The 20,374-nt window shown below is 38.3% G+C and overlaps 1 protein-coding gene across 1 annotated transcript; it reads left to right on the top strand.

Moving 5' to 3' along the window:
* The first annotated feature begins 3,748 nt into the window (after positions 1 to 3,748).
* LOC135462688 (uncharacterized) lies at positions 3,749 to 7,933 on the top strand. The gene is made up of 4 exons (XM_064739911.1): positions 3,749 to 3,894; positions 4,625 to 4,860; positions 5,221 to 5,428; positions 7,723 to 7,933. Exons 2-4 carry the CDS (start codon positions 4,677 to 4,679, stop codon positions 7,808 to 7,810), a joined length of 480 nt encoding a protein of 159 aa, XP_064595981.1. The 5' UTR covers positions 3,749 to 3,894; positions 4,625 to 4,676; the 3' UTR covers positions 7,811 to 7,933.
* Positions 7,934 to 20,374: the final 12,441 nt, after the last annotated feature.

Raw genomic sequence — 20,374 nt, 5'->3', positions numbered from 1 at the left:
GCAGATTCATTAACAGCTCAAGGAAATATACGCACTGCAGATTCATTAACAGCTCAAAGAAATATACGCATTGCAGATTCATTAACAGCTCAAGGAAGTATACGCATTGCAGATGCATTAACAGCTCAAGGAAGTATACGCATTGCAGATGCATTGACGACTCAAGCAACTACGCATTGCAGATATATTGACAACTAATTGCAACTAGAAACATTGAACAGAATATATAGAACAAAATATAGAACAGAGTACAGAATAGGCTATTGAACAAAATATAGAATAGACTGTTGAACAAAATATAGAATAGAAGAGTAAGAGTAGAATAAAAACTAGAAAACAACAGAAATTAATACAATTTGCATATTTATGCGTACCCTAGGTGTAAAAGCATATATAACATCAAATTCACAATATTAATATAAGTGATGGATACCATTAGATCATAAATTCGATGTTATTTAAACTTATGAACACATCAGTTCGCACAGTGAATGGGCAAGGTGTCGAATAACTCTGGTAATCACTGTTTATCGGTTATTTTTGCGCGCCACTCCGGAACAAATGAGCCATTCACATGTAATTGTAGCTCTTCATAATTCCGTCAAGTACATTCAACATCATTAATGCGAGGTACAACACCGCCCGTGGGACAGTGGCCTTTGTGAGGTGTGTAGGGGCCCATTGTACCCGGCCAGCTTCAGGTATGGATACTCTCGGTGTCACACGTAAATGGCCATACAAAGGCGCTGGCGACAGACTGAACTTTCGCCATCGTCTTTATCGGGTCGTCGTTACGGTCATCCAAAACGACCCTCGTGCGTTATAGTGCCCCTACCCTAGGAGGTGAGCCCTAAACCCGACAAATATTACACCGTCCGCACGACCATAACTCACAGTTCACGGCTAATAATACACAGGCCACAAAGCTTAACAATCACATCCCTCCCCCTGTTCAACACCCTCCAGCACAGAAGGACAATACCGCCATGATAACAATGGCGACGTAACAACGGCGTTTTGTTAAACGATAATACCACGTTCAACAATAAATGTACAATGTCCGAAACGGCAACGGAGATTCTGTAGCTGTTGATACCTCCCCTTTTCTTTTCCTTTTATTGGACTCTCTTTGACCAAATCTGGCTTATTAATTACAGCTCTCTCTAAACCAGGCAGATATGAGATATTTTACTTCGGTCTTGTTGTGTTCTAACTCTAGGGCCCCTGGGCAGATGTGTTTGTTCTGCACGATTTCTGTATTAAACTTCAGGTCATCATTTACATGTGTATGCTATCCAAGATTGGGATCACTTTAAGGTCGCCAATTATTTTGCATTTTGACAATTTGATTTTAAATAGCTATGTATTGATTCTACTTTAATGATGTTTTAGGCCGTACTCAAGAATATTTCACTTTTACGAATGATGTCAGCATTACGATGGGAGGATATTTGGCAGAGCCTGGGAGAAAACCCATGACTTTTTTAGTATTTTTAATATAACAGCCGGGCGCCAAATGAAACTGGTGAACTAATTACACTTTAAAACCAGCTTATCTGTTTTGTTTTGTTGTTTTTTGTTCTTGTTGTTTATTTTTTAGTTTAAAATCTTCGCGGTGCTTTAAACTGATACTGACTCCCATGTCTATACTATTATTTGAAGTGGAAATGGGACATCAGATAATTGATTTTTACTCGTGACTACATCATTGCGATGGACTGGATAATCTTGTGCTTTTGTTGAATAACTTTCCAAATCGATCTTTAGCTAAGGGAATATATATATATATATCTCTTTAGTATGGTCTGCATATATATATATATATATATATATACATATATATATATATATATATATATATATATATATATATATATATATATATATATATATATATATATATATGCAGGCCATATTAAAGAGGGACAAATGGCCTTGGCGCTAGGCTGCAAAAACCTCTCCATCGATTGTGTATTTTCACAAAGGCCTCACATTGATTGGGGAGGAACCTGCAAATTCTCTGTCCAAAGCCGGCTTTGAACCACCGATTCTGTCAACACCCCTGACCTCTCGTTATATATCAATCCCGCTGTGGACAGATGTGCTGGTGAAAGTCCTCGGTGGAGTGAGACAAGGCGCTTTGCTGAAGGCCGCACTTATACAGCTTTATGTGTAATAACAAAATATCGGCCTCAGCCCATTGTATATATTTTCTTTGATATAAGTTCCATTGTGAGAACGATACGATTAGTGAACTATGAATACTTTGCAGCCGTGATTTAGCCCAGTCGAGCTTTTGATAACTGGCTACCACCACAATTGAAACGAATATAATCCTTTGCTATTTCTTAGATATGTTTTCTTTTGCTCCTTTGGGATGCCCTTTTCATTTATCTCTCTGTGGTGTACATTGGGTGCTTTTTAAGTAAATGGAGGCGGAGGCACACTAGGCAAAAGTAGTGAAAAGTTCTGTTAAATCAGCTTCTATTTCAATTTAGTGACAAATGTCATCGTTCGATTCCCATAAGGAATTTGGCTGCATTTGTCTGAGGGCACACAAAAAACACGTGTGTTGTGAACACAAAGTGTTCTTCTCAACAAAAGTTTTGTGTTACATTTGAACATGTTGAAATAACACAAGGTCTTGTTTGTCCCTTTTTTGTCTTACTTTGCATCACAAACATACGTACTTTACATTTATTTAACACATATTTGGGGTAACATATTTAAGTGTTGAATGAAACAACACGAATGCTTGTGTTAGATTTCAACACAAGTGATTCTTGTGTGGGAACAAAGATAATCAGGATAATCAAAGATAATTGTGGACTGTGGCCTACTACCGCCATTCTTTGTCTGCAACACCAGATCGAACCTTTGATAACTGAACCTACAGCAAAGTCTCAGTCCGTCTCATCAGTGACTCAGGAGCCTCTCATCAATGCGGTCGCTGTAAGTCCAGCTCATGCTGGCTTCCTCTCCAGACGTACGTGGCCAGGTTTTTCAGCAGCCTACGGATACATGGTGGTGGGTTGCTGGCCGCCGTCGTATAAGTGAAATATTCTTGAGTACGGCATGAAACACCAATCAAATAAATAGATAAATAAATAAATCAAGAGAACCTGAAATTTTGTGTGGAAAAGTATTATTTTATTCTGTATTTACTAATGCACTAAGCCAATGCGATTCCCGCATATTGATACAAAATACTTGGTGTGTTGGTTCTTCGGTTGGTTTTGTCTGAGATTAAGATAGACACTATCGTAATCCCAGGTTTTGTTCAGTTATCTAAAGTGCTAGTTCAGTGATAACGCCATTATGACAAATTTTCTAATATGGATCATAACTGCACATGTTCGTACCAAGAATGTAAAATTAATACGAATATGAGTTGTTTTGATAATGTATACGGCATTTTAAAGTCCAAGGCGACGCAATTACCGCGTGCCAACTGGTTTGGAGGCAAATCCCAAAGTTGACTCAAAACACTAAAAGAAAACATTAAATTTGTAAACATTAAAAAAAGAACTGAAGTTTTTAACCTACTGACTTAAAAAAAAACACACACACACACCAAACTTTTACGTTTTGTAGACATGTGATTTCGCTGGACTAGAACTTCAAGCTACCGGTACGTTACTTGCTGTGTTATCCGTCATTAGATTAGGTGGATTCCGGTGTAAGTTGTCTCCCTTAGTTTACTACTTCTTCACTTTTTGGAGGTACACACTTGCATTATCGATTTCTAGCGAGATATCACAAATTTGGCGGAATTTGATCTGAATTTAGTGTAATATTTCTCATTTTGAACGTGTCACAGTGATTTAAAAAGAAAGGAGACATTCTATGTGAAGAAGGAAGCGTTGCGAACGAAATTTTAACGAAAGTACAAGAGTAAGTGTACGATGCAGTTTAGATGTTATTTTGATGTGTCAGCTGACAGTCGCTGACAGACAAAATGGGACAAGGGAATTGATCTTCGTCTTCATGGTGACAGCGACAACAGTGGGGTGAATCTAACTACATCACCTTCCCTAAGACATCTTGAGTGTAAACCAGATGATAAGACTCCAAGGGTGAACTGACTGTTCCATTAGACAGGTGTCGTACATACTGTAGTTGTACCTTCAGCGCTGTTGTGTCTGTACAAGGTGTTGACAGGGTGAAATGAAATGCAGGTGGTGAAGGGATTCAAGGAGTCAAGTGTTATGTAGGCCTTAATAGGGCCAATACATAACTGCAATGATATTTATTGCACAATTGGTGCGAACATATCACGATAAAGTTATGTGCATGTCACAGATATGATTGTAGCATGAAGAATGTGTTTAAATTTAGAAATATGTCTGCTGGTAATGGCAGCCACTGTTTTTGTTTTCATTTTATTGGAGAGTTTCTGAGTATTTATTATTGGAAGATAAAACAAGTCATGTATGTGCTCAATTCCAGATCGGCCATATGTGGGAAGGTCAGCCACCAGCCTGCAGGTGGTCAAGGGTTTCCCCCAGGCTCTGCCCAGTTTCCACCCACCATAATGCCGACCGCCGTCGTATAAGTGAAATATTCTTGAGTACGGCGTAAAACACCAATCAAATAAACAAATAAATAAATAAATCAATTGCAGATTTCCCAACTTGTCAGAACCCTCCCTTAGGTAGTTGGGTGTCGCCACCAACATGACCTCTCCAGGGGTCAACCTCACGGAATTCTTTTCTGATAATGCCACGATCACAGTGTCAACAACAAACCTCACCGATCTGATGGCAACAAGTGAGAATGCGACCTATACTCAAGAGCACACAACTCCATGGACTACTGTAACGACCATTACCCAGGAAGTTATGGAAAATCTCAATGACAGTAAGTTTGCATGTACATTTATGTGTGCTAGGGGCTATATGTCATACTTAACAATCTTTCACTTATATGGTGACGAGGAATCATTATGCGTGTGTACTTTTGTGTTGTCTTCTTGAATCCTATTTCTTTGCTGATTGACCTCTCAGTGGAGGGAGACAGCGACATATACCACTTTTAGCTTGCCTGCACTTTATGTCATATGTCCATACCGTGAGCATCGGCATCCAGTAACAGTGAAAGCAGTGTTAAACAAAATGTTAGGGGTGGTATCTTAAAAAGTACTGCAGGTATTGAGATTAGGGTTTGTACACATGTAGAGCACAATAACACTAACCAGACATTTGTGTTGTATGATTTCAGCCAGCACAACTGCCAACCAGACATTTGTGTATAACCACACTCTTTCCCCGTTTGTGCCAGATGGGCAGGATTTTTTCCACCACCTAAGCGGGAAGGATGAGACGCTGTTCCTCACACTGGTTCTCATGGCTGTCCTCATCCCCATCCTTTTCATCGCTATCTTTGCTGTCGTCTGCGTCCGCAAGAGGAGGGAGAAGAAAGCACGCAGGTCTGTCCTCTGACCAGCTCAGCTTTGTTGACTTCTTTGTATTCTTACATGTGATGTTACTTATCACCTGGACAGAGAATTTTCTGCTTTAATTGCTTCTCTGTCCAAGTAGTGAAGCTTCGAAGTATGATGTGTTCATAGATTGGTTCTTCAAAGCTCCAGGTTCCTTGTTATCCTTGAAGTCTTCCAGTGCACCCAGATTTTGTTGAAAGGTTTTACAGATTGGGGAAGTCCTAGAGAAAAGTTTATTTTTTAATAAGTTTGTGAAAATTCTTGATTTTTTAGTGTTAAATATCACTCTGGTGTTGAATCATGTTTGAAATGTATCGATAAATCAGCTCCCAAATTTGTAGCATTCTTTAATCTCCACATGAAGATTTGTACTTAAATTATAGAACCCTGGAAAGTGAAAAAATAACACGGAATATAAAATTAGGTCCTTAAAAGTGATGTCGTTCACAAGTGGGAAGCCTAAATCCTGATTTGACTCCAGTCAAATTTTGAAAATGGTGTTTTGAACACTTATCTTTCGACCATAGTTTGAAACACCTATGAAGTGTTAGTTTTAGACAAATATATACAAATTTTAATTCTTGGGCCATTAAATGTCTTTTTGTCTGTCTGTTAGTCAATCTGTCAGAACATCTATTGTTGGCCCGTATGTCTGTCTCTTTGTTAGTCTATCTGTCAGACCATCTATTTGTCTGTCAGGCTGTATGTCTGTCTCTTTGTTAGTCTATCTGTCAGACCATCTATATGTCTGTCAGGCCTGTATGTCTGTCTCTTTGTTAGTCTATCTGTCAGACCATCTATTTGTCTGTCAGGCCTGTATGTCTGTCTCTTTGTTAGTCTATCTGTCAGACCATCTATTTGTCTGTCAGGCCTGTATGTCTGTCTCTTTGTTAGTCTATCTGTCAGACCATCTATTTGTCTGTCAGGCCTGTATGTCTGTCTCTTTGTTAGTCTATCTGTCAGACCATCTATTTGTCTGGTAGGCTGTATGTCTGTCTCTTTGTTAGTCTATCTGTCAGACCATCTATTTGTCTGTAGGCCTGTATGTCTGTCTCTTTGTTAGTCTATCTGTCAGACCATCTATTTGTCTGTCAGGCTGTATGTCTGTCTCTTTGTTAGTCTATCTGTCAGACCATCTATATGTCTGTCAGGCCTGTATGTCTGTCTCTTTGTTAGTCTATCTGTCAGACCATCTATTTGTCTGTCGGGTCTGTATGTCTGTTTCTTTGTTTGTCTGTCAGACCATCTATTTGTCTGTCAGGCTGTATGTCTGTCTCTTTGTTAGTCTATCTGTCAGACCATCTATTTGTCTGTCAGGCCTGTATGTCTGTCTCTTTGTTAGTCTGTCTGTCAGACCATCTATTTGTCTGTCAGGCCTGTATGTCTGTCTCTTTGTTAGTCTGTCTGTCAGACCATCTATTTGTCTGTCAGGGCTGTATGTCTGTCTCTTTGTTATTCTGTCTGTCAGACCATCTTTTTGTCTGTCAGGCTGTATGTCTGTCTCTTTGTTAGTCTGTCTGTCAGACCATCTATTTGTCTGTCAGGCTGTATGTCTGTCTCTTTGTTAGTCTATCTGTCAGACCATCTATTTGTCTGTCAGGCTGTATGTCTGTCTCTTTGATAGTCTATCTGTCAGACCATCTATTTGTCTGTCAGGCTGTATGTCTGTCTCTTTGTTAGTCTATCTGTCAGACCATCTATTTGTCTGTCAGGCTGTATGTCTGTCTCTTTGTAAGTCTATCTGTCAGACCATCTATTTGTCTGTCAGGCTGTATGTCTCTCTGTTTCGTTTGTGTGTCAATCCAAAGATCCCTTTCAATCTATCTGTCAGGCTGACAGTTTATCTCTCAGTCATTGGGTGCATTCCATTTGTTGATCTGACCTCCACTGGTGGCAGATTCAGTGGCCACCAGAGGACACAGCGTGACATCCCACTGTTCTGGAAGTCGCGTCCAGTTGCGTGAGTTTAGACGCTACACTACATGCCACTGTCTCCACTAACGTCAGACCGGTGTCACTGGTCTCCACAAGTGGCCAATGGAATGACACATTAGTGGCCACTACCGCCCCCAGTGACCACTACCTCCTTCAGTGGCCATTGGGAAACCAATGGAATCGACCCCCTGTCCACTTTTCCATTTGTCTGCCTGTCCGTCTGTCTGTTTATGTACCAGCACATTTGCATTTAGGATGCCTTATCACATGGATGATCACAGGATTGTAAACTTCATCATGGTGGCATCGTTGACTACGTGTGTTCTGTGTTTTCCTGCTGTTGACAGGGCTGAACGTTTACTGAGGAACGCCCAGGATCTGGCCATGGATGACTACCCCCCGGCTATGTACAGGATTCAGGCTCTGAGGGCGTGATGCAACGACACCACTACCGGTTTACGGTTTGAAACGTGATGGTAACAACAACAACATGTCCTCAACAAATGGACTTCTTTATTCTTGCTACAACAACCATCGTCACCACTGTGCAGCGTGAGGGTTAGATAACAACAGTGTATCCACAATAAAATGATCAGTGTAACTTGAAGTCAACAACAATGTCACCTGTGCGCCTGTTCCAGGTATGAAGGTAGATGGTGACAACAACAACAATGTTTCCTCAACAAATGAACTCTTTCATTCCTGCTACAACCACCACGTCACCACTGCTACAACCACCACGTCACCACTGCTACAACCACCACAACACCACTGCTACAACAACCACATCACCATTGCTACAACCACCACATCACTACTGCTACAACCACCACGTCACCACTGCGCAGCCTGAGGGTTGAAGGTGGATGGTGACAACAATGTATCCACAATAAAATGATCAGTCTAACTCGAAGTCAACAACAACATCTACTGCTCCAGGTATGAAGGTAGATGGTGACAACACTAACAATTCATTTTCAACAAAACGAACACTTCAGCCTTGTTAAAACTCATGAACTCCTGCGGGACGCACCAGTTATTACAGTAGATGGTCACCATATCAAAATATCCATAACAATGTGTATACTACACCAGGTATGAAGGTAGACAGGGGATGGCAAGAAAAAAATGTACCTGGGGAAAATGAATACATAAACAGTCACACAGCTTCAGCAGTCCTTTCAAAACCAAGGCTAAAAGCAATGGGATGAAAATGACATGAAGACCGTGTACTCAGGTGTATCAGCCGAGACTGGGGTTATTGGGTGCACCGGAACTTGAAATAGTGCAACATGCATGTGATAGCGGTGGCAGTGAACATCTCTCAAATGTTTCACGTTTTGATGAAAAAAAAGTTTGTCAGAAATGATTTTATCTGCCACCTATTAAAGTTACTGTGATAAAATGAAAAATTAAATAATGTCTGATTGTTGTGATAATATTTTTTATTTGAGAGCAAACAAAAGAAGCACCAAATAAATTTTCTTGTAAATTGTGACAAAAATTGTGACAAAAATTGTGACAAAAATTGTGACAAAAATTGTGACAAAAAATGACTGGAAATCTAAGAGGAAAAACATATAGATCTTAAATTATGGTACTTTTTATGTTCCAGCAAATTAAAAAACATCTAAAAAAAAAAACGTTCTTGTCACTTTGCATTGAGGAGAAATGACTGGGGATTACTATGGTTTTAAACCTCTTATAAAATACAGCATTTTGCAATGATAGCATTTTTCATGCACATAAGTTTACAGTCGTTTTTAGCAGATGTGCACTTCGGAATGAACCATTTTGTCTCTTTATGAAGAGCTGCTTTGCACCCCAATCAGTTCAAAACTAAAATCTACTGTTTACATCAGGTCACTTGTTGACAGTTCAGTGATAATGTGATGATTACTGCTTTGATTCAGTTCCATTAAAATGTCAACACTCGGACCACTCAGTTCCATTAAAATGTCAACACTCGGACCACTCAGTTCCATTAAAATGTCAACACTTGGACCACTCAGTTCCATTAAAATGTCAACACTCGGACCACTCAGTTCCATTAAAATGTCAACACTCGGACCACTTAGTTCCACTAAAATGTCAACACGAGGACCACTCAGTTCCATTAAAATGTCAACACGAGGACCACTCAGCAGATGTACCCATTATACCCCTATGTACATGTAGCTACTGAATGAAGTACCTGGTCTTGTCCAGGTATTAAAAGTGGGGTTTGGGACAATAATCTCGAAGGTCATCCAATATTTGATGCAATTGCGTGATCCCCAAACATTTTGGGTTCATTAATAGGCCACAGTGACCTGTTGTTTGTGTTGTCTCACAACTCCTTTGCGCTTGGCGTTCAGCATGAAGGGGATAGTGCAACGACTGGTTGACCCGTATCAGTATAATGGCTCTGACGAGGCGGCTTACTTGCCTTCGGTAAGTCGTCTCAGTGAAGCAGCACTAAATAAAAGAGCGGTGGAAATCCGTCCTGCAACAAGGAGGCACATCACACATACATGCACCCTAATGATTCCTTCGTCGTCATATGACTGAAAAATTGTTGAGTACGACGTTAAACCCCAAGCGCTCACTCACTCACAACTCCTTTGCAACCCCTGTGCTAGTAAAGTGACACCAATCGTGTGGCGATCCAGCCTCCTCAGTTTGTAAAATTTTCAGCTATCTGTACCTGAACAGACTAATGTGAAAAAACACAGCTGGATGTTTTGGGCATTCCCATTTCACATGTATATAGGCACCAGTTTGATTGAAGTTATTGGCCAATCAGTTACAGTGGCCACCCATAGTGCAGATATAGCAAGTCGTCGGTTGCAATTTGTATATCAAAGACCAGTGAAGTTATTTCATGTCACAGCTCAACATTTCTTCAGCTTTTCACAAGTGGCCAACCATAGTACATGTACATGAGTTGCCAGCAGCAGTTTTTGATTTGCATATCAAAGACCTCTGCGGTAAAGATGTGCACAAACTCTCCTCAGTGTCTTGTACCACAGCATGGATTTACAAGTCTGTAACGTACAAAGTCAGTGCTCTGCAATCCTTACGTATGTGACAAAAAGTCATAGTTGTGACCGTATAATAATTTTGGTCAATCTTGTTGATTAAATAGCAAGACCTTAGTACTGTCTAATTGTAGAATAATATCTGTGTTTGACAGCGTCAGTCATTCTTCTTCGGGTTAGAGGTCAATATTTGAGCATATCACATGACTTATGCAGTTTTATGAACTGCTCATTGACCTGTGTTGTATGTTTTCCTCTGTTTTCTTACAATGAAGTAACACAAACAGTTTGACAGGTGTTGGCTTGGTATGTCCTGGCAATGTTAGATTTGGCTATTTTCAAAATGATAAGATTGCAATGTGACTGGCTGTTTGATACTTCTGATGGTTGGTTGTCTTGTCTAGCTGCTTAGTCCAACTTTCAGCAGCTCATGTGTTTGCAAGTCAGAACGAGGGGGCGCACATTGGTAGAGCCAATCAAACTTCAAATTCTAGGTTTCCATGTTGCAATAATTTAATAAAAATAAATATTTGTGAATTATGTTGAACTTCATATTTAAGCTGGGTAAGCACACTGCAGATAATTGTTATAGCAAGAGTTATCTGCCCCTCTAGAGCACAGTTGCTTCCCCTTTATAAATCTTTTTATAGGATCTGTGCATGAACTTTTAAACATCACAATATTTATAGAGAGTTGTCGCGGAGACTCTTGCAAAACATTCCATATCCTTCTTTAAGATTTTTTAAGGTTTCATACCTTCAAATACATAGTATTTGTTTTTATATTTTTCCAAGGTTTGTATATACGGTCACCATGTGTTTATATATTTCGCCATGGTTTGTATATATGGTCACCGCTTGATTTGTTTTTAACCTATTGCTAGTGCAACTTTGCAACTTTTAAATTTAAATTTGTTACTTTTTTGCTGCTGTTTTGTTTGTGTGTGTATAATTATATGTATTCTGTGTAAGAGCAGTACTTGTATGATTGACAAATCAGTTGTGAACTGATAAGTTCGTGGTAAATGAATTTGTTTGATGAAGGTTATTGTCTCCTGTCCAACGCTGTTGGCAGAAGGGGTATTATATAACAATTAAGGTCCATTCGTATGTCTGTGCATCCGCTTTGTAAGCTTGTTTTTACATCCAGTTTAACCCCAGTGTATTGGTGGTGTCATTATCATCATTTGTGTACACGAAACACAAATTCACTGTGCAGGTTTCACGCAAAACACAACATTCACTGAGCCGATTTTACATAAAACACAACATTCACTGAACAGATTTCACACAAAACACAACATTCACTGAACAGATTTCACACAAAACACAACATTCACTGTGCAGATTTCACACAAAACACAACATTCACTGAACAGATTTTTGCGCATATTCATTATCTTGGAACAAGCTAGCTATCGTCTTGTACTCCAATCGAAACTGTGATGCAGGACTGGGATTTCAGATTATTTCCATAAATTGTTTTGTCATGAATCGTTTAACCTTCTCAATTTTTGTTAGATGTTTGCCAGATTTGCAATAAAGTGCACTCAGAACAGTTGTGTGATTTATTGTTGTGTCTAAGGAAGCTCTGTGAATATTTTTTACTGCTTGCCATGTGTGTTTTGTTTTGTCTTTGCCTGTGGCTGTTTTTTGTCATAGCACCCGTTGACTTTCAGTGGTTTCAGTTGTTTTTTTGCCTTTTGTTTTGTCTTGTTTGATCTGAGGTCATTGGGAAATAAGTGTTTAATTTATGTTATTGATAACATAGATGACAATTTGATATCCACTTGACAATGATAAACGTGGGAGGGGATCAATGGGCATTTCAGAATGAATTATGTTAATCAGGTTTGACCAGAGTCAGAATTTCAAACATGATGATAAATGCTTGTATTTGGACGATGTCGTTTAAATGCTTGCATTTGGACAGTATGATTTAAATGCTTATATTTGGACAGTATGATTTAAATGCTTATATTTGGACAGTATGATTTAAATGCTTGTATTCAGATGATATTATTTAGAAGTGTGAATGTTTATGTTCAGACTATTATATCCAAAGTTGAACACCTTGGATCATATTTACACTGGATATCATAACCCAGTTTCAAGTTTTTGGGTTTCATGAAATCAGAAAAGGTTTTATGGAATCGGCCCTTGTGGTCTACAGGCTTCTTCTATTCCACAGCTATAATGGCTGTCACAGCTGCAGTTTGGAAAATACATTGTCATCTTATAATGTTTCTTCTGTGTGTTGAAATGTCAGCATTTGGTGATATGTAATATTGTATGTAAAACTTAGCGCTAAATGCTCTGATGCTGAAATGGTCAGTGTTCTCCATGTTTTATAAATGTGACATACTTGAGAAGTTCTGCCAGCAACCTGTGGATGGTCATGGGTTCCTCCTTCCATAATGCTGGCCCATGTCATGTATGTGAAATAGTCTTAAGTACAGCGTAAAACATCAGTCAAATTAATAAATATAAAATGTGACAGTTTGTGAGACATTGTTGACATCCAGATATTAAAGTGAGCTCAAACCAGTGTAATGTGTGGATTTACAATATTGTAATTGAACTAAACACAGTGGAACAATCTAACAAATTTCTGAGTGTTTGCCTTTGTACATTGACTAGCAAAAAAAAAGCTTGCATACCATCTTTAAACCAGCTAAGTCATGTCTGTAGAATTTGATTTGCTGACGTGCAATTTCACATCTGTGATGTTTCATTCCTATGATAACATTGTTTTCTAAGAATTTTGGCTTTAGGAATGGCAAAATTACTTGTCACTAATGTTTACTCTTGTTTTGTTATGGTTTTGTTATGTTAATCATGTTTACTGTGATCAGAGGCAATTATTCTGCAGGTCAGCACTTAGCTTAGCTGTCTCGCTTTAATGGGTGGGGGGTGGGGTGTTCTGCCCCCAGCCCCCTCGCTTCCGCGGCCTGTAGATGTTAATCGGGAACAGTTTTTGTCTTATGTGTAAATTTCCTTACATCATGTGTACATTTACTGACTTGGGTATTGGTTTATTGTTCGTTTTGCTTTTCTAAATGTACAACAATTGTTCCAAGATAGTTCTGTGTAGTCTTTGACTTTGTGTAAACACATTGGGTAAAGATTGTACAGTACTGTGTTCTGAACACGTCTCCTGTTTGATTAAGAGTTGGTTGAAGTTAGTGTTCTCGCCTAGTGACTTATGATTAAGATGTTTTTTGAAGAAAACTATCAATATATGAATTTGACCAGTGAATTTGGACTGTTTTAAAAATGGGTTGTGATTTATTTCATTCAGTGCAGAAATTTGATGTTTCTAACATACTGATATCTCTGTTTTGAAAACACATTGTACCTGGCTGTTATTTGCTTCTAGATTTTGTAACTTATCCAGGTTATCAATACTTATATATCTAATATTGTGGGTGGGCCCCTAAATAATTTTTGTAAAAATATATAGCAGCGAGTGCAGTAACAAATATAAGCCAGGTAAAGAAATACAGACATGTATGTGGTTAGATTCATGTGTACCTACCTATGCTCTCATCGTCTTAGATAACATTGAGTGCAGTAACAAATATAAGCCAGGTAAAGAAATACAGACATGTATGTGATTAGATTCACGTGTACCTACCTATGCTCTCATCGTCTTAGATAACAGTGAGTGCAGTAACAAATTTAAGCCAGGTAAATAAATACAGACATGTATGTGATTAGATTCACGCGTACCTACCTATGCTCTCATCATCTTAGATAACAGTGAGTGCAGTAACAAATATAAGCCAGGTAAATAAATACAGACATGTATGTGATTAGATTCACGTGTACCTACCTATGCTCTCATCGTCTTAGATAACAGTGAGTGCAGTAACAAATATAAGCCAGGTAAATAAATACGGACATGTATGTGGTTAGATTCACGTGTACCTACCTATGCTCTCATCATCTTAGATAACAGTGAGTGCAGTAACAAATATAAGCCAGGTAAATAAATACAGACATATATGTGTTTAGATTCACGTGTACCTACCTATGCTCTCATCGTCTTAGATAACAGTGAGTGCAGTAAGAAATATAAGCCAGGTAAATAAATACAGACATATATGTGGTTAGATTCACGTGTACCTACCTATGCTCTCATCGTCTTAGATAACATTGAGTGCAGTAACAAATATAAGCCAGGTAAATAAATACAGACATATATGTGGTTAGATTCACGTGTACCTACCTATGCTCTCATCGTCTTAGGTAACAGTGAGTGCAGTAACAAATATAAGCCAGGTAAATAAATACAGACATGTATGTGGTTAGGTTCACGTGTACCTGCCTATGCTCTCATCATCTTAGGTAACAGTGAGTGCAGTAACAAATATAAGCCAGGTAAATAAATACAGACATATATGTGGTTAGATTCACATGCATACCTGCCTATGCTCTCATCGTCTTAGATAACAGTGAGTGCAGTAACAAATATAAGCCAGGTAAATAAATACAGACATGTATGTGGTTAGATTCACGTGTACCTGCCTATGCTCTCATCGTCTTAGATAACATTGAGTGCAGTAACAAATATAAGCCAGGTAAATAAATACAGACATATATGTGGTTAGATTCACGTGTACCTGCCTATGCTCTCATCGTCTTAGATAACAGTGAGTGCAGTAACAAATATAAGCCAGGTAAATAAATACAGACATATATGTGGTTAGATTCACGTGTACCTGCCTATGCTCTCATCGTCTTAGATAACAGTGAGTGCAGTAACAAATATAAGCCAGGTAAATAAATACAGACATGTATGTGGTTAGGTTCACGTGTACCTACCTATGCTCTCATCGTCTTAGATAACATTGAGTGCAGTAACAAATATAAGCCAGGTAAATAAATACGGACATGTATGTGGTTAGATTCACGTGTACCTGCCTATGCTCTCATCGTCTTAGATAACATTGAGTGCAGTAACAAATATAAGCCAGGTAAATAAATACAGACATGTATGTGGTTAGGTTCACGTGTACCTACCTATGCTCTCATCGTCTTAGATAACATTGAGTGCAGTAACAAATATAAGCCAGGTAAATAAATACGGACATGTATGTGGTTAGATTCACGTGTACCTGCCTATGCTCTCATCGTCTTAGATAACATTGAGTGCAGTAACAAATATAAGCCAGGTAAATAAATGCGGACATGTATGTGGTTAGATTCACGTGTACCTGCCTATGCTCTCATCGTCTTAGATAACATTGAGTGCAGTAACAAATATAAGCCAGGTAAATAAATACAGACATATATGTGGTTAGATTCACGTGTACCTACCTATGCTCTCATCGTCTTAGGTAACAGTGAGTGCAGTAACAAATATAAGCCAGGTAAATAAATACAGACATGTATGTGGTTAGGTTCACGTGTACCTGCCTATGCTCTCATCATCTTAGATAACAGTGAGTGCAGTAACAAATATAAGCCAGGTAAATAAATACAGACATATATGTGTTTAGATTCACATGCATACCTACCTATGCTCTCATCGTCTTAGATAACATTGAGTGCAGTAAGAAATATAAGCCAGGTAAATAAATACAGACATGTATGTGGTTAGATTCACGTGTACCTACCTATGCTCTCATCGTCTTAGGTAACAGTGAGTGCAATAACAAATATAAGCCAGGTAAATAAATACAGACATGTATGTGGTTAGATTCACGTGTACCTGCCTATGCTCTCATCATCTTAGATAACATTGAGTGCAGTAAGAAATATAAGCCAGGTAAACAAATACAGACATGGATGTGGTTAGATTCACATGCGTACCTACCTATGCTCTCATCGTCTTAGATAACATTGAGTGCAGTAACAAATATAAGCCAGGTAAATAAATACAGACATGTATGTGATTAGATTCACGTGTACCTACCTATGCTCTCATCGTCTTAGATAACAGTGAGTGCAGTAAGAAATATAAGCCAGGTAAATAAATACAGACATGTATGTGGTTAGATTCACATGCGTACCTACCTATGCTCTCATCATCTTAGATAACAGTGAGTGCAGTAACAAATATAAGCCAGGTAAATAAATACAGACATATATGTGGTTAGATTCACGTGTACCTGCCTATGCTCTCATCATCTTAGATAACAGTGAGTGCAGTAACAAATATAAGCCAGGTAAAGAAATACAGACATGTATGTGGTTAGATTCACATGCGTACCTGCCTATGCTCTCATCATCTTAGATAACAGTGAGTGCAGTAACAAATATAAGCCAGGTAAATAAATACAGACATGTATGTGGTTAGATTCACGTGTACCTACCTATGCTCTCATCGTCTTAGGTAACAGTGAGTGCAATAACAAATATAAGCCAGGTAAATAAATACAGACATATATGTGGTTAGATTCACGTGTACCTACCTATGCTCTCATCGTCTTAGATAACATTGAGTGCAGTAAGAAATATAAGCCAGGTAAATAAATACAGACATGTATGTGGTTAGATTCACATGCGTACCTGCCTATGCTCTCATCGTCTTAGATAACAGTGAGTGCAGTAACAAATATAAGCCAGGTAAATAAATACAGACATATATGTGGTTAGATTCACGTGTACCTGCCTATGCTCTCATCATCTTAGATAACATTGAGTGCAGTAAGAAATATAAGCCAGGTAAATAAATACAGACATATATGTGGTTAGATTCACGTGTACCTACCTATGCTCTCATCGTCTTAGGTAACAGTGAGTGCAGTAACAAATATAAGCCAGGTAAATAAATACAGACATATATGTGGTTAGATTCACGTGTACCTGCCTATGCTCTCATCGTCTTAGATAACAGTGAGTGCAGTAACAAATATAAGCCAGGTAAATAAATACAGACATGTATGTGGTTAGGTTCACGTGTACCTGCCTATACTCTCATCATCTTAGATAACAGTGAGTGCAGTAAGAAATATAAGCCAGGTAAATAAATACAGACATATATGTGGTTAGATTCACGTGTACCTGCCTATACTCTCATCATCTTAGATAACAGTGAGTGCAGTAAGAAATATAAGCCAGGTAAATAAATACAGACATGTATGTGGTTAGATTCACGTGTACCTGCCTATGCTCTCATCGTCTTAGATAACATTGAGTGCAGTAACAAATATAAGCCAGGTAAATAAATACAGACATATATGTGGTTAGATTCACGTGTACCTGCCTATGCTCTCATCGTCTTAGATAACAGTGAGTGCAGTAACAAATATAAGCCAGGTAAATAAATACAGACATATATGTGGTTAGGTTCACGTTCGTACCTACCTATGCTCTCATCGTCTTAGATAACAGTGAGTGCAGTAACAAATATAAGCCAGGTAAATAAATACAGACATGTATGTGGTTAGATTCACATGCATACCTGCCTATGCTCTCATCGTCTTAGATAACATTGAGTGCAGTAACAAATATAAGCCAGGTAAATAAATACAGACATGTATGTGGTTAGATTCACATGCATACCTGCCTATGCTCTCATCGTCTTAGATAACATTGAGTGCAGTAACAAATATAAGCCAGGTAAATAAATACAGACATGTATGTGGTTAGATTCACGTGTGCCTGCCTATGCTCTCATCGTCTTAGATAACATTGAGTGCAGTAACAAATATAAGCCAGGTAAATAAATACAGACATGTATGTGGTTAGATTCACATGCATACCTGCCTATGCTCTCATCGTCTTAGATAACATTGAGTGCAGTAACAAATATAAGCCAGGTAAATAAATACAGACATATATGTGGTTAGATTCACGTGTACCTGCCTATGCTCTCATCATCTTAGATAACAGTGAGTGCAGTAAGAAATATAAGCCAGGTAAATAAATACAGACATGTATGTGGTTAGATTCACGTGTACCTGCCTATGCTCTCATCGTCTTAGATAACAGTGAGTGCAGTAAGAAATATAAGCCAGGTAAATAAATACAGACATATATGTGATTAGATTCACATGCGTACCTACCTATGCTCTCATCATCTTAGATAACAGTGAGTGCAGTAACAAATATAAGCCAGGTAAATAAATACAGACATGTATGTGATTAGATTCACGTGTACCTGCCTATGCTCTCATCATCTTAGATAACAGTGAGTGCAGTAAGAAATATAAGCCAGGTAAATAAATACAGACATATATGTGATTAGATTCACATGCGTACCTACCTATGCTCTCATCGTCTTAGATAACAGTGAGTGCAGTAACAAATATAAGCCAGGTAAATAAATACAGACATATATGTGGTTAGATTCACGTGTACCTGCCTATGCTCTCATCATCTTAGATAACAGTGAGTGCAGTAAGAAATATAAGCCAGGTAAATAAATACAGACATATATGTGGTTAGATTCACGTGTACCTGCCTATGCTCTCATCGTCTTAGATAACAGTGAGTGCAGTAACAAATATAAGCCAGGTAAATAAATACAGACATATATGTGGTTAGATTCACGTGTACCTACCTATGCTCTCATCATCTTAGGTAACAGTGAGTGCAGTAACAAATATAAGCCAGGTAAATAAATACAGACATATATGTGGTTAGATTCACGTGTACCTACCTATGCTCTCATCGTCTTAGATAACAGTGAGTGCAGTAACAAATATAAGCCAGGTAAATAAATACAGACATATATGTGGTTAGATTCACGTGTACCTGCCTATGCTCTCATCGTCTTAGATAACAGTGAGTGAAGTAACAAATATAAGCCAGGTAAATAAATACAGACATATATGTGGTTAGGTTCACGTTCGTACCTACCTATGCTCTCATCGTCTTAGATAACAGTGAGTGCAGTAACAAATATAAGCCAGGTAAATAAATACAGACATGTATGTGGTTAGATTGACGTGTACCTACCTATGCTCTCATCGTCTTAGATAACAGTGAGTGCAGTAAGAAATATAAGCCAGGTAAATAAATACAGACATGTATGTGGTTAGATTCATGTGCGTACCTACCTATGCTCTCATCATCTTAGATAACATTGAGTGCAGTAACAAATATAAGCCAGGTAAACAAATACAGACACGTATGTGGTTAGATTCACGTGTACCTGCCTATGCTCTCATCATCTTAGATAACAGTGAGTGCAGTAACAAATATAAGCCAGGTAAATAAATACAGACATGTATGTGGTTAGATTCATGTGCGTACCTACCTATGCTCTCATCGTCTTAGATAACAGTGAGTGCAGTAACAAATATAAGCCAGGTAAATAAATACAGACATGTATGTGGTTAGATTCATGTGCGTACCTACCTATGCTCTCATCATCTTAGATAACAGTGAGTGCAGTAACAAATATAAGCCAGGTAAATAAATACAGACATGTATGTGGTTAGATTCATGTGTACCTACCTATGCTCTCATCATCTTAGATAACATTGAGTGCAGTAACAAATATAAGCCAGGTAAATAAATACAGACATGTATGTGGTTAGGTTCACGTTCGTACCTACCTATGCTCTCATCGTCTTAGATAACAGTGAGTGCAATAACAAATATAAGCCAGGTAAATAAATACAGACATGTATGTGGTTAGATTCATGTGCGTACCTACCTATGCTCTCATCATCTTAGATAACATTGAGTGCAGTAACAAATATAGGCCAGGTAAATAAATACAGACATGTATGTGGTTAGATTCATGTGCGTACCTACCTATGCTCTCATCATCTTAGATAACATTGAGTGCAGTAACAAATATAAGCCAGGTAAATAAATACAGACATGTATGTGGTTAGATTCATGTGCGTACCTACCTATGCTCTCATCGTCTTAGATAACAGTGAGTGCAGTAACAAATATAAGCCAGGTAAATAAATACAGACATATATGTGTTTAGATTCATGTGTACCTACCTATGCTCTCATCATCTTAGATAACATTGAGTGCAGTAACAAATATAAGCCAGGTAAATAAATACA

Source organism: Liolophura sinensis, chromosome 2 (assembly GCF_032854445.1).
Source record: "Liolophura sinensis isolate JHLJ2023 chromosome 2, CUHK_Ljap_v2, whole genome shotgun sequence".
Lineage (NCBI taxonomy): Eukaryota > Metazoa > Mollusca > Polyplacophora > Chitonida > Chitonidae > Liolophura > Liolophura sinensis.
This window is presented reverse-complemented; position numbering and strand designations above follow the sequence as displayed.

Bases quoted from the DNA above. Each gene is read 5' to 3' on its own strand.
- LOC135462688 (XM_064739911.1), top strand. From the start codon at position 4,677: ATGACCTCTCCAGGGGTCAACCTCACGGAATTCTTTTCTGATAATGCC. The intron at 4,861-5,220 runs GTAAGTTTGCAT...GTATGATTTCAG, and splicing joins TATGGAAAATCTCAATGACA to CCAGCACAACTGCCAACCAG. The intron at 5,429-7,722 runs GTCTGTCCTCTG...TGCTGTTGACAG, and splicing joins AGGGAGAAGAAAGCACGCAG to GGCTGAACGTTTACTGAGGA.